The sequence below is a fragment of the Pygoscelis adeliae genome, unplaced genomic scaffold (genome assembly GCF_000699105.1).
Source record: "Pygoscelis adeliae isolate BGI_AS28 unplaced genomic scaffold, ASM69910v1 Scaffold85, whole genome shotgun sequence".
NCBI classification, from domain to species: domain Eukaryota; kingdom Metazoa; phylum Chordata; class Aves; order Sphenisciformes; family Spheniscidae; genus Pygoscelis; species Pygoscelis adeliae.
The window spans coordinates 7,762,044-7,774,505 of record NW_008824900.1 but is presented as its reverse complement, the minus strand read 5'-3'; the positions used below and the strand labels follow the sequence as shown (position 1 = coordinate 7,774,505).

The following is a 12,462-nucleotide window of genomic DNA, read 5'->3' as shown; positions in this document are numbered from 1 at the left end:
TATCCTGATGTTCAGTTTTGTTACCCTTCCCAGCATCATTTCTAAATATGGAATATTCAACAGTAGCGTTGCTAAAAGTCCTCCAAAGAACATAGGTAAACACCTCCTCTATGTACTACTGTTGTTTGTAAGATCCCCCCTTTCCCTCAGCTTCTCCTCCACCTCCCAGGACAAAGAAATGTTTTTTTAATAAGAACTTGCCATGTTTGAATTAATTTGATCTTGCAGTTTAATGGGCATTATCATTTGAGTGACTTTTCCTGCCTTTCTTTTGACAGAGGCTCACTGCACAGTTTATAAACCTAGTGGTAATATGGGACTTGTTTATTTCTATACTTATCTCAAAGATTTGCTCAGCGGCACTGTAAGTCATTACATTTTTTTTTTTTAATTAAGTTTCTGTGTCTCGTGTAACATGTAAAATGTGAAAACATTTTACTCGGGGAATGAATGAAGCTTTGATAATTTTGAAACATGATAAGGCATATGCATCACTGGGGTGAAATTAGCCTCTATCCTTTATCTGTGAGAAGGGGAGTTTTCAAACTGACTTTTACTGAGCGTCCACAAGGCCTGATTGGCCACGTGCTGCAGCCTGCGCCTCTCCTCCCCAGCTGCTAAACATTACATATTCTGGAGGATGCTGCCTATTGTGCTCTCTGTGTAGGGTCTCAGTGTCCTTGTCATAGAGCTCTTTGATTGGAGAGAGGAGGGGTTTTAAGCATGTAGTGTCTGCATTACAGTTTGGTGGAGACAATGGCAGTATTTAGAAGCTGCAGACTGTTGTAGCTTGCTGGGGGCCCCAACAGTAATTTTAAATTTACAGAATGATTGCTTAATACCAGGTTGGATTTAACTGGGCAGCTGCTGCTACTGTTACAAATTCTATTTAAACTTCATGTTTTCACAGGGGTTCCTTGAAGTGACAAGTTTGTTTTATGGCTATTACACAATAGATGCTGCGCGGCTCAGTATCCTGAGGTACAACTTGCCACTAGCATATCTGCTGGCTACATTTGCCTACCTTGCGTTAAGTCTCCTCTGGATAATAAAAAGGTAAAGATGGTATAGTTTATTTACTGCTACCTATTGCACAGTTTACATCGCATTCTTGCTTGTAGGGTACGTGCTGCATTCTAGAACTGTTTTGTATGGATATGGAGAATCTTTTGCTTGAGGAGGCAGTGCCACAGTAGCCTTTGTCTGTCTTTGGGAAACTGAGCCAGCAAAATAAATAAATAAATTCGAAGTATTAGTTTTTCATATGTACGCATACATATAAATAAAAGACCCTCAACTATACAGTAGTTGTTGTTGGAGGATTTTATTTTGGGGACTTTTTTTTTTTTCTTCCCATCTCAGTTTCCTGAGCCAGCTCTTTCCAGTGTCAGAGAAGCACTGGGTAAGGCGAGAAGGTATGACTGTGGCTAAGCGCAGAGGGAAGTAACCTGTGTCAGTTGTGGCTTCAGCTGACTTCGATTGCTGCAGAACCTCACACTGCAAGCTTCCCAGAGACTTGCTGATGTAAAGCAAATGTGGCTACTTGCTCATGGGGGTGGGTGGTTTTTTGTTTCGTTTTCTGTGGATGAAATACGTCTTTTCATGAATGAAGTAAAGTTGCGTTTTTCTCTAGGTCTGTGGAAGGATTTAAGCAGAACTTGGTGCATGATGAAGATCAATTTCAGAGTTACTGTAACAAAGTCTTTGCGGGCTGGGACTTCTGCATTACAGATCCAAATGCAGCACGGCTAAAACATCGCAGCTTGCAATATGAGCTCCAGGTGAGTAACTTCCATTTTTCTATAATTACAGTTTCATATAGCTTAGGTGGCTAAAAAAGAGGGGTGTATAATTCTGCAGATAATGGAGTAAGGATAAGAAGGATTAAAGTAGTTTATATTGGGGGCAGGGCAACCCACATCCTCTTGCGTGCTTTCTAGGTAGCTAGAATTGTGATGCAACGTGCGAAGGATTGGCACTGAGGTTGACAGCCCTTCCCCCATCCACTGGGAACTGAAGCCAACCTGTTAGCTGCTTGTCTCTCTGCCTCTTCCTCACACTCCAGTCCTGCTTCCTGTCTCAGTTTCTACATAATCCAACAGGAAAAGCTGTCCCAGCTGTGGGCAAAACCCTTGTACTGTTGGGAATCAGTTTGAGTATACTGGGTTGTAAGTCTGCAGTGTGGTAGGCAGTAGTTTGGGGAGGAATAAAATTCAGATGGTACTCTTCATACAAGTTGGGAGCGTTGTTGCAGTAAGAAGGTACTGAAAGTTTTTCACTAGGTGTCTTTGACACACATGCACATACAAAATGCTGATGCAGCTAATAGATTTCCCAAATCATAAAACTCTCTGAAAAGAGAGTCTGAAAGGCTTTTCTGGTGAAACCAGTACCTTCTTTTTGCTCTCTGTACACTGGAAGCAGAGATTTGTGTAGTGAAACAATTACCTTTGAAAAGATACTTCCACTTCAAACCACAAAGCAGTAATTACAGATTTCATAAATTACACTGAGTTGCTTTCTGCTCTAGTAAGGTTCACAGTTATCTTTTTTCATCATATAACCAGAGCCTCCTTCACTTACCACACTTCTGCCTCTAGAACTCACACTTTAGAAAAACTTGCCCCTTAATATTACTGTTTGATGGAAATAAATCCTCAGAAAATACCTGGGTAACCTGGTTAAATTGCCCAGGTTAAATTGCCTTCACAGGCGATACTGTATTTTCGTGTCAGCTAAGGTGAAACGTATCAAGCTTACGTGACAAGCTGCTCAAGACTGTACTTCTTTCTCTCTGTGCCATCCCCCAATTTTCCTTCAGAAAGAGGAGAAGGAAGTTTGAGCCATAGTGGTGAGGACTGATTACTTGCAGAAGTAAGGAGATGAGTGGGCTGGTTTACCCATTTCAGAGTTTAGTACCAAGCTGTCCGAGATCAGTCTCTCACAATAAACAGACAAGTTGTCTTTCTGTCCTCAAGGAGATATGTTACTGATACAGTAGAGATAAGAGGATTACGAGACACTTGTCTTTGGCTACAGGGTGAGGAGGCTGGGCACACTGGGGTTTCCACTCCTGCATGGACCTGTTTATGTCGATGAAAAGGCACTCCCAGTTCAGTGTGCTTGGGCAGGCGGTGGAGTGACCCTCCTAGAACAGGCTATGGATTCACACATCCCAGAGGTAGAAGACATGGTGTCAAGTGTTGTATGCTGCACCAGAAAACTACACATCCTTTTTCTTTTGTTTGTAGACAGACTTGGAGGAAGAAAGACTGAAGCGAAAAATAGCTGACAGGACAATGAAAGAAAAGCTACGCATCTACTCTCTGAGAATATTTATAAATATAATTGTCATTGCAGTTTTATCAGGATGTTTCTACTCTATTTATAGAGCAACTGTCTTCTCTCAAGAAAACTCCAATGTGAGTATCGAACACGACATTAGGACAGATTCAATCGGGGCTGGTGATTACAGCAGGAGGAACTATTGTGAAAGTCAAGTATCTTAATATAGCACCTTTCATGCAAGGGATCTGAAAATGCTTTCTACAGACCTAGAATTTTTTTAGTAGAGGAGAGTGAGAAGGATCAAGGAGCATGTGCAAGAAAACCCCGATGATGTCTCCTTTTGATACAGAGGCTCCAGTGTCACCTGCCTTGGAGCTAATGCAGCTGACAAGAAAAGCAGCCCTCAGTTCCCTTCCCATGTAACGGTTCTCACCTCACTGTGATCTACTAGTACAAGCGTTTGTGTGTCTGGGCAGTGAACTGGCTCAGGGAACTGATCTGGTTAAAACAAACTTCATTGTGATCAGTTTCTTGATATGGGACACTGCTCAACTGCAAAAATAAACAGCAAGGGAAGGGGATGATTATGATCTGTATTGTGGCTTGAGTTACAGCTGCGTGGGGAAACAGGAAGACTTTGAATATGGAGCACTTTGCAGAAGAAAAGGTTCTTGCATCAGTAGTGGAAAGAATCAGATTGGGTGGGGTTGTTCACCCCTGGCAGGACAAGCAGATGGGAAGAGCAGTTCAGAAGCAGAACAACAAGAGCAGACAACAGTTTCAACAGTTTCGCAACAGTAATTGACTTCTCTGTAGGACCCCGGGGTTGAATTAGCTTGACATGAATGGAGACCGTGCTTTTTCTCTCCCTCTGTTCATTGCTGATGTGATGGGGCACTGGCTGTGTATGGGGAAAGTTGTGCTCGTGGTGGACCTAACTTCTGTAAGGTGCCAGGATTGCAGAGAGAGAAGCAGGAAACGGGGACTAAAGAAGTGTTTGTGTCGGAGGTACTGTTTGGGGGCAGAGAAAGAGGATAACACAACACTGAACAACTTGAAAAATAGCCTCACTTGCTGTTGGCTTTATGTATAAGGGTCGATATCTTGGCCTTGCCTAAATGAGTAGGTAGAGGAGCTTGTTAAGATGGTGGGAAAATCAGGGGAGCTGCTTGGTACTGGTGCAAATAACTTGAAAAGTGTCTGCACTTTGACATAAGTGTAAAAGCTGGTAGCTGTAGTGCTGGGTTAGGTAACATAGACACAAGCCTTGGTGACATGAGCCTCTTCAAACAGAAGCTTTGGGGAAGCACCAAAACATTGATACCTGGAGGTGGGGGGAGTTACTGATGAAGGGGGCAGGAGAAAGCGAGGGTGTAGCAGCAAACTGCAGAGATAGATAGCAGTGGTCTGGCTTGTAGTTCCAAACGTACATGGAGGATGAAGGCAGAGTAAAAGATGCTACCTGAACCCTGGACAAGAGAGGCTGGTGGGTAGCTGGAGTCAGCGCGATATCAGGAAGGTGTGTTTCTCTGAGTATTATCTTTCTCTCATCTCTTCTTGAACAGGACGTCAGCAATACGAACTTCCAAGCTAATCTCTTAGTGCAGTATTTGCCTTCCATTGTGATCACACTGGCCAACTTCATTGCTCCTCAGATCTTCTCATTTCTGATCAGATTTGAAGATTATTCACCAGCCTTTGAAATCAGGCTGACACTCATGAGGTAAAGATGTTTTTATTGTGGCCTTGGATGTTTCAACAACTTGTTCTTGGTGGGTTATAAGTATTATAAACATTGAAATATCAAGAAGCAGAGAGGTTGGACTCTCTGCACTGGAGGGCCTGGGCACTGGAAGCCAAGCAGGCATTGTTTGACTTTAATTTTAAATTTGGAAACAGTCTCCCGTTTTGATGACAGTACAGTGTAGTCATTTCAGCGTCCAAGTTTTTCTCTCAGTCCCATTTAGCTATGTGATCTGGACTTCTTCAACAACCTGAATAAATAGTCAGCAGAGAAGTTGTGGCTGCAGAGCTGTGGATTCACACCGCTTTGCATGCAGCAGTTCCTTGAATGAGCAAATGCGTGTGTACAGCAGTGACTGAAGCACGGCTTTGCTCAGGGCAGAAGTTAAAAGTTTTGGGCTAAAAGATACTTCAGTGTGAGAGCATGAAGAACCGACGCTTGGTACCTTAAGGCAGTAAGATCTGGGTTGAAGCATCTGAACTCTGCAAGCCCCTGTGCTTTTTATTTCCAATTTGGCTAAGTGCCTCTGAAGGCGTGAAGCCATGTGAGAGGGAAATGCTGCACACAGAGTTGTCACCTGGGCTCTCAAACTGCGCTTGGGAGAATCACAGCCCATTGCAGGGTCAAGATCTGCAAATGAAATGACTGATCTAGGAGCAATACTGAGAAAAGAAAGAAGGGAGTGTAGCCTAAAGCAGGGAAGGTGAAAAGCAAGTTAACTTACTACTAATGAAAGAAGTGTGTTTATTAAATAGCTGGTCGTTCCATTAAAGCTCTGTATGACCCTTTTGTGTTTCGAGCCTTCCTTAGACTCCTGTGCAAGTTGAGCCAGGTGTTAGAATGGCTCTTTTTTGGCAGGTTTGGAATTGGGTTTTGCCTTTCTTCCAGGTGTGTCTTCGTGCGGTTGGCCAATATTGGTGTTCTCTTGTTCTCCCTGTGGAGTCAGATCTCCTACTGTGCCACCGATCAGTGTAAGGCCTGTGGATACAATTACGAACTCTATCCTGTAAGCAGATTTATCGTGGTCTTTAATCATCTGAACTTGTGAATAGAGATTTGTTTTCTATGAAACTTGCTTGTCTAGAGGTATTCAGAATCAGACCTAGAGTTGCCGTTCATGTTATACCTGGTGCTGATTCTTACTGCTCAGTGCAAACCAGTACGGTTCTCGCATACATCTTTTCTTCTTCTAAAACTCCGATTAGAATTAGTCCAGTGGCAGACTTATCATTTAGCACAGACTTCCTGACTACCATGAGGATTGTCTGAGGTAGCTCTGTTTTGGAGACAATTGTGTTACTGCCTTTTGCTCCAATAAGACAAATGGTCTTTCCTCAAAAAAAAAAACCCAAAACACCAACAAAACCCAACAAAACAAACAAACAAAATGCTTGGCGTGGAAGCTCTGAAACACTTTAATATTTTAGAAATGGGAGTTAATACAATTTGAATTTTATGGTGTTAACTGACTGAGAGGTTTGTTGCTTGACATGTTATTTAGACTTGTTATTTAGATTCCTAATCTTGTTTTTTCCTGACTTGTTTTTATAGTGCTGGGAATCTGAAGTTGGGCAAGAAATGTATAAACTGATGATATTTGATTTTATTATAATTCTTGCTGGGACCCTTTTTGTAGATTTTCCTAGAAAGTAAGTGTCTCTGCCTTTTGAGCATACTTTTGTAAATGACTTACGAAACCTGTTTCTTTTTTCTGTTATTAATTCCCCATATTTCTAACCAGATTACCAGTTTTAAAATAAAACATAAACATATTTCTGGTAGTTTTTTATACTTGAGTCTTTTTTTTTTTCTTCAGACATTTTTCTGCTATGTTGTCTAATGGTTAAATGCTAACTATGTGTGTTCCAAATGTGTTAGAATTCAGCTAAGCTTTGTAACTTCAATTTAGAACTAATGATGTTCTTTGGTTTTAGGTTGTTAGTCACTCATTGCTCTTGCAAGCCAGTTCAGTGGTGTGGCTTGCAGGAATTTGGAATTTCTGACAATGTCCTGGAAATCATTTACGGGCAGACCATCTGCTGGATTGGAACCTTCTTTTCACCACTTCTCCCTGCAATAGCAACTATAAAATACTTCTTCATCTTTTACATTAAAAAGGTAATGAAGGTTTGTGGTAAACAAGTAAAATTGAGCACTTCTTTGTAGTTTTTGTAATGTAGATATGCAGTTGATTTAAAACAACCAACCAACCCTAAAAAAAAAAACCATCCAAGGATGTGGTGTACTGGAAATGAGGTAATGGTATTCCATTTTCTGTAGGTTTTTTGCTTTTAAGAGAAGGTAGGATTTTGCTTTGAAATCAAGCAAAACAACATTTTAATAACTACCTCATCAATTATTTGATTTTTTTTTAAATAAAATTTTTTATGTGATAAAGCTTGTTTATAACACTTTTCTGCAATAATCTGTTTACTAGCAACAGAGCTTAGAACTTGGACAAGGTTTTGCCAAGCTGCTAAAAATTTGGAAGCAAAATGGATAATCCAAGCTGGATTGGATGTTCAGGACGTGGTTTCTGCATATCAGAAGCCTTGCTCTGTGACCAGACAGCTCCTTCTGTGCAACAAATTCATACCGATATTTTAGTTCTTACAAGGGGGGATGTATCCGGTGAAGATTTGGCAGATCAAAGCTAAAGGCTGTGCCATGGATCATACACCAAATGACTATGTCAGTTGACTCTCTGGAAGCGTATGAGGCCCTCTGGATCAAATTCTTACCCAAAACAGGAGACATTGACTTAATACCAGAATGTAAAGCCACCTTGTTTTAGCCCTTTTCCGTCAATGTACATCAAAGGAAGGATGATTATGTGGTAGCTGGTAGTATATTTGAGGATAGAAAATTCGGTTGGTGGGGAAAGTATACTTGGACGTATTGTATAGATGTACTGGTAACAGTCTTGCTCATTTTCCCTCTTCAGATCAGTTTGATACACACACGTAAACCTACAGCTAGGCCTATCAGAGCATCAAGTTCCAATTTTTTCTTCTTGGTGGTTTTGTTGATTGGGCTCGTCTTGGCTTTTATTCCTTTGGGAATCAGCATAGCACAGTAAGTGACAATTTAACTTCTATGAAGTTGACATTTGCTCTAAGGTTGTCAGTTCCCTAAAAACAGACACACAACTTTGGAATGATAAATTGGAATAAAATATGTTGTGTATAATAAATTGAATTATTATTTAGTTCATATAAATAAAAATTACAGTTTTAAAGACAAAGGACATTTTTACCCCTTCAGCAAAATGGTGGTAGGCTTGTGTTGCGTTATTTTATCTTTACATTTTGATAGAGCATCTCCTTTCTGTTCCGCTTCTTTGACAGTATCCCCTCCTCCAAGGCATGTGGGCCGTTCAGGAATTTTAACACTTCATGGGCAGTCGTTCCAGATACAATACTTGGGTTTCCAACAGGTCTGCAGAAGGTCCTTCACGGCATAGCATCAGAAGCCTTTGCAGTGCCTTTTTTTATGGTCATCTGGTGAGTACTGTGGAGACCTGATTCAGTCATGCAGCTGCATGGTTCATTTCCTTGCCTTTCTGAACCGATAGCAAACAACTATTAGACCAGATTTTTCATCTGCAGTCAAAAGCATCAAAGCCCAAACCTTGGTTTAAAAAAAACAACAAAACAAACAAAACAAATAAAAGCCCCCAAACAGTCATTATGGAAGATAAAATTCAATATAGAATTTTTAAGGTTGGAGGTCACCTCTAGAGATCGTCTAATCCAACCCTCCTGTTAAAAGCAGGGTCAAATAGAGCAGGTGCTCAGGAACCGTGTCCAGTTGGGTTTTGAGTATCTCCGAAGATGGAGACTCCACAAACTCTCTGGGCAACCTGTTCAGTGCTTGGTCACTCTCGCAGTAAAAAGTTTTTCGGGTTTTTTTTTTTTTCCCCTGTGTTTAAATGGAATGTTTTTGCATTTCATTTTAACCCAACTGTTTTCAGATCTTGGAGCCTTGTTACCTGATACCTTCTACAACTTCTATGTTTGAGAAACCATGCAGTTTATTTCAGATTGCACCCAGCCCTGTCTTCCATAACACATGTTTATGTATTCTCCTGAACTGAACCTGTTACTGCGTACACAGGAAATATCAAGTCCTCTTTTTTGGTTTGGGCTTTTTTTCTTTTTTTACTTTATCATAAAGCCTCTGTAAGAGGTGGAGGATGACTTGCACTGCTACCCTACTACTTACTATTTGGAAAAGAAAATACATTATTCATATAGGCATTTGTGCCGTTCTAGTTCTTGCTACTGCTCTTCATCATTTAATGCACTGTGGATAATCTGGGTCACAATACATCTGGAATATGTGCTATAAGGAATGGCTGCAATGCTGATCTGTGGCTGCTTACCATAGTTACAAAGCCCAATGGGAGCAAAGAGTTACTCCAGTGAAGCCTCATTAAACTTGATTTTTGAGGAGCAAAGCCCCCATACATACACTTAGAGCAGGGCAGGAACTGACAGTCTAGAGAGAGCTGTCAGAACACAACCTGTAACATCTGAACATCGCTGTGCCTCTACATCCTCTAGCACTCTGTCCCTGCCTGCCGGCAGCACAAATATCTCAGCAGATGCTTTTGGGCAGAGCTATGCCCAACCTACCCCAGCTGTATATTGATTTTTAAAATTTTTTTCTCCAGCAGCTTCTCATCTGAAGCAAATGCACAAACTGACAATTTCTTTAGCCCATAACAGCCTTTTTCTCACTAATTCTGTTTTGCGTGATGCTAATATATAATGTTGGTTTGTGGTTTGCAGCCTCATTATGTTCTATTTTATTGCCTTGGCTGGAGCACACAAACGAGTGGTTGAGCAGCTGAGGGAACAACTGATTATGGTAAGATTTGACCCACTTTTCTGTACCCCTAAAGTTTTCTTTGTTGTGTCAGTAATCAGGCATGCAGAGGAACAACATAGTCTTCTGGGTACTTGGTGTTTGCACAGGCCATGAAGAACGTTTTACAAATTACACAGGAAGAATAACCGAAGTACTGTAGTATTTCTCAGTCTAGCTGGTTTTCTTAGGTATCAGCTGCAGCTGCAGCAGGGTCTGGTTATATCGGGCAACACACATGCATGAGATACGCCTCTAAGAAGCGGTGTCCCTGTTCTTCATCTGTTGTCTTGCTTAAATCCACCCATCTGGATGTTTTTTTTTCCTGCCAAACAAGAACCTGAATCTTGGGTTTCCTGTCCCCTCCACCATCTTACACAACCCCCACTTCTATTTCCTTCACTCTCACAAACAAGCACCCAACTCCCTACCGTTCCCTCCAGGTCTATCTTTCTTCTTCGTCGTGTCTGGTTTTATTCCTGAGTGCAGGTCCCAGCACCGCTTGCAACAGGCACTCAGAGTGGAGCAAGTCACCACTAAGTAGTCCTTTGGAGAACGGTGCCAGTGCAGACATGCTCTTTGTGGCCATCAAAAGCTGCTGCCATGTTCAACAGCGTTCATACACTGTGATCTGTCAAACTCTGCTCAAGTCAGAACCTAGCCTCACTAGTAAGACTTCTCACTTTCTTAGGAAATAGCCCATTTCTTGGGATGTGCTTCTTTTAGATATGGCATTTAACAGCCTGTCCTTAGAAAAACACTGTGCTGGGGAGACGTTTTTGAAGAGTAAGGAATTTAGGAGCAAAAGCCTTACTGCTTTTTAAGGGGTTCCCAAATCAGTTAGGAATTCTGAAAATCCTTGCGTGCTTTTTATTTTTGTTTGTTTGCTGTTGTTAGGCTGCTTGGAAGTATGGTTTTAAGTTTTTAGGTGTGTGAGGTGTATTTACTTAGATTCAATGCAGAACTGTTAATATGTGACCTAACATGAGATAAATGAAGTCAAGACTACTGTAAATTTAAAATTGTTCAGGTAGTTGAGAGTGTGCTGGGAGCCACTAATTAGAGTACAATGTGGTGAGTGCACCTATTTATTTCTAATAAAGAAATGAGCTGTTCATAGATAACTTGTACTACTTCTGTTCATCTAGAGCATACTTTTTATTCTGTCTTTCCAGGAGAGTCGTGACAAGCTGTTCCTAATCAGAAAGATAACAGAAGCTCAGAGGCATCCTTGAAAACCACAAAAAAACAGAAGAACCTGACTTCCTGAAACTCCCAGAACCACTAGATAAGGGTAGAAGCATCTGCAGCACCTAAAAACTGAGCAGCTGACTGGCACCCTGGCACTGCAGTCTATGTAGTGGACGCTTGTCCACTTAGTCTTGATTATGCTATTGGGCCTTAAAGTTTCCAAGACTGGAAATTTAGCGAATTTATGCTGTTAGACCTGTCCAAAAATTGTATGGTAGGACACTTTATTGCTGCTACAATTTCAGGGTTGTTGGGGTTTGTTAAGTCCCTATTTTTCCAGGTGTTTTGGGTAAAATGTGATCAGAACTGAAACTCTGTTTGAGAACTTTGTACTGTTTTTACAAATTATGCTTTAAGAATCAGGAGGGAGGGGAAAGGTGTGGTTTTACATGTTTCCAACTCCCTTCTCTTTTAAAACCAAAGCAAGAGAGAGACGTACGTCAGTATTTTGAAATAGTGCTTAGGAGAAGAAAATACGGTATGGGTTTGAAATCAGTTTTCCAAATATTTTGAGAGAAGAGACTTTGATACTTATTTTGCTCTGAAATAGCAAGTGCAGTTGAACACTGGATAACGTCACAAAATGGTTTGGAGAAAACAAGCTGATAAAAGAGCTCTGAATAAACACTGGGAGTAGGAAGAGACCACCAGTCAGGTCACTGGGCGGTGCACGTCTGTCACAGGGAGAGCCGTTGCTCGGGTGCCAGCCTCACTGCTGTGGAGCAGCCTTTTTTTTTTTTGTTTTTTAATGTGTTAAGGCATTATTACTTGTGTTTTATTCTTGTACAAACATCTAGACTACTGTTCTCTTTGTTCTAAAATGTGAATATTTGAGAGTTAAGTTGTAGGTTGGAAATACAGCATTCAGAAACTTACGTGTCAGTACCCTTTAAATTAATGTTCCTTCTCACTTAAATGAAACGATGGAGCTGTGTGACTCGGAGGGAACAGCACTTCTAAGCAGACTACTAACTGTTTCCTTTGTTTAAAGACTGTGCTTAAGGCTTTTCTGTAGAGAGTCGTGTTTATTACTTGAAATTTGCCGGTAGCACACTTAGTTAATATGTGAGAGACTATTCTTTTTATATAGTGTTTTGGAATGTGTTCCGTCTTCATTTTAAAGAAATTAACGTTCAATAAATGATTTTTTTTTTTTTAAATACAACGTCTGATGTTTTTAAAATTACTTTTCTCTGACAAGCCTCCGCCGGGTTGTGCGAACGCCTTTCGGGGCCGGGGCCGGCGCCTAACGCCCCTCAGCTCTCCCGCCCTCAGCTCGCGCCTCCGGGCGCTAACGTCACCTCAGCCGG

At 41.2% G+C, this 12,462-nt stretch overlaps 1 protein-coding gene across 1 annotated transcript in view; it reads left to right on the top strand.

The window, feature by feature from the left end:
* TMC7 (transmembrane channel-like 7) overlaps positions 1 to 11,204 on the top strand; it is a 20,701-nt gene extending 9,497 nt beyond the window's left edge. Inside the window, 13 exon segments of the mRNA XM_009324828.1 lie at positions 1 to 95; positions 279 to 364; positions 911 to 1,056; positions 1,634 to 1,781; positions 3,252 to 3,422; positions 4,854 to 5,011; positions 5,921 to 6,038; positions 6,584 to 6,681; positions 6,967 to 7,150; positions 7,977 to 8,107; positions 8,380 to 8,535; positions 9,826 to 9,904; positions 11,077 to 11,204. The exon segment at positions 1 to 95 is cut by the window's left edge and continues 29 nt beyond it. Coding sequence (XP_009323103.1) covers positions 1 to 95; positions 279 to 364; positions 911 to 1,056; positions 1,634 to 1,781; positions 3,252 to 3,422; positions 4,854 to 5,011; positions 5,921 to 6,038; positions 6,584 to 6,681; positions 6,967 to 7,150; positions 7,977 to 8,107; positions 8,380 to 8,535; positions 9,826 to 9,904; positions 11,077 to 11,136 — 1,630 coding nt within the window. The 3' untranslated portion in view covers positions 11,137 to 11,204.
* Positions 11,205 to 12,462: the final 1,258 nt, after the last annotated feature.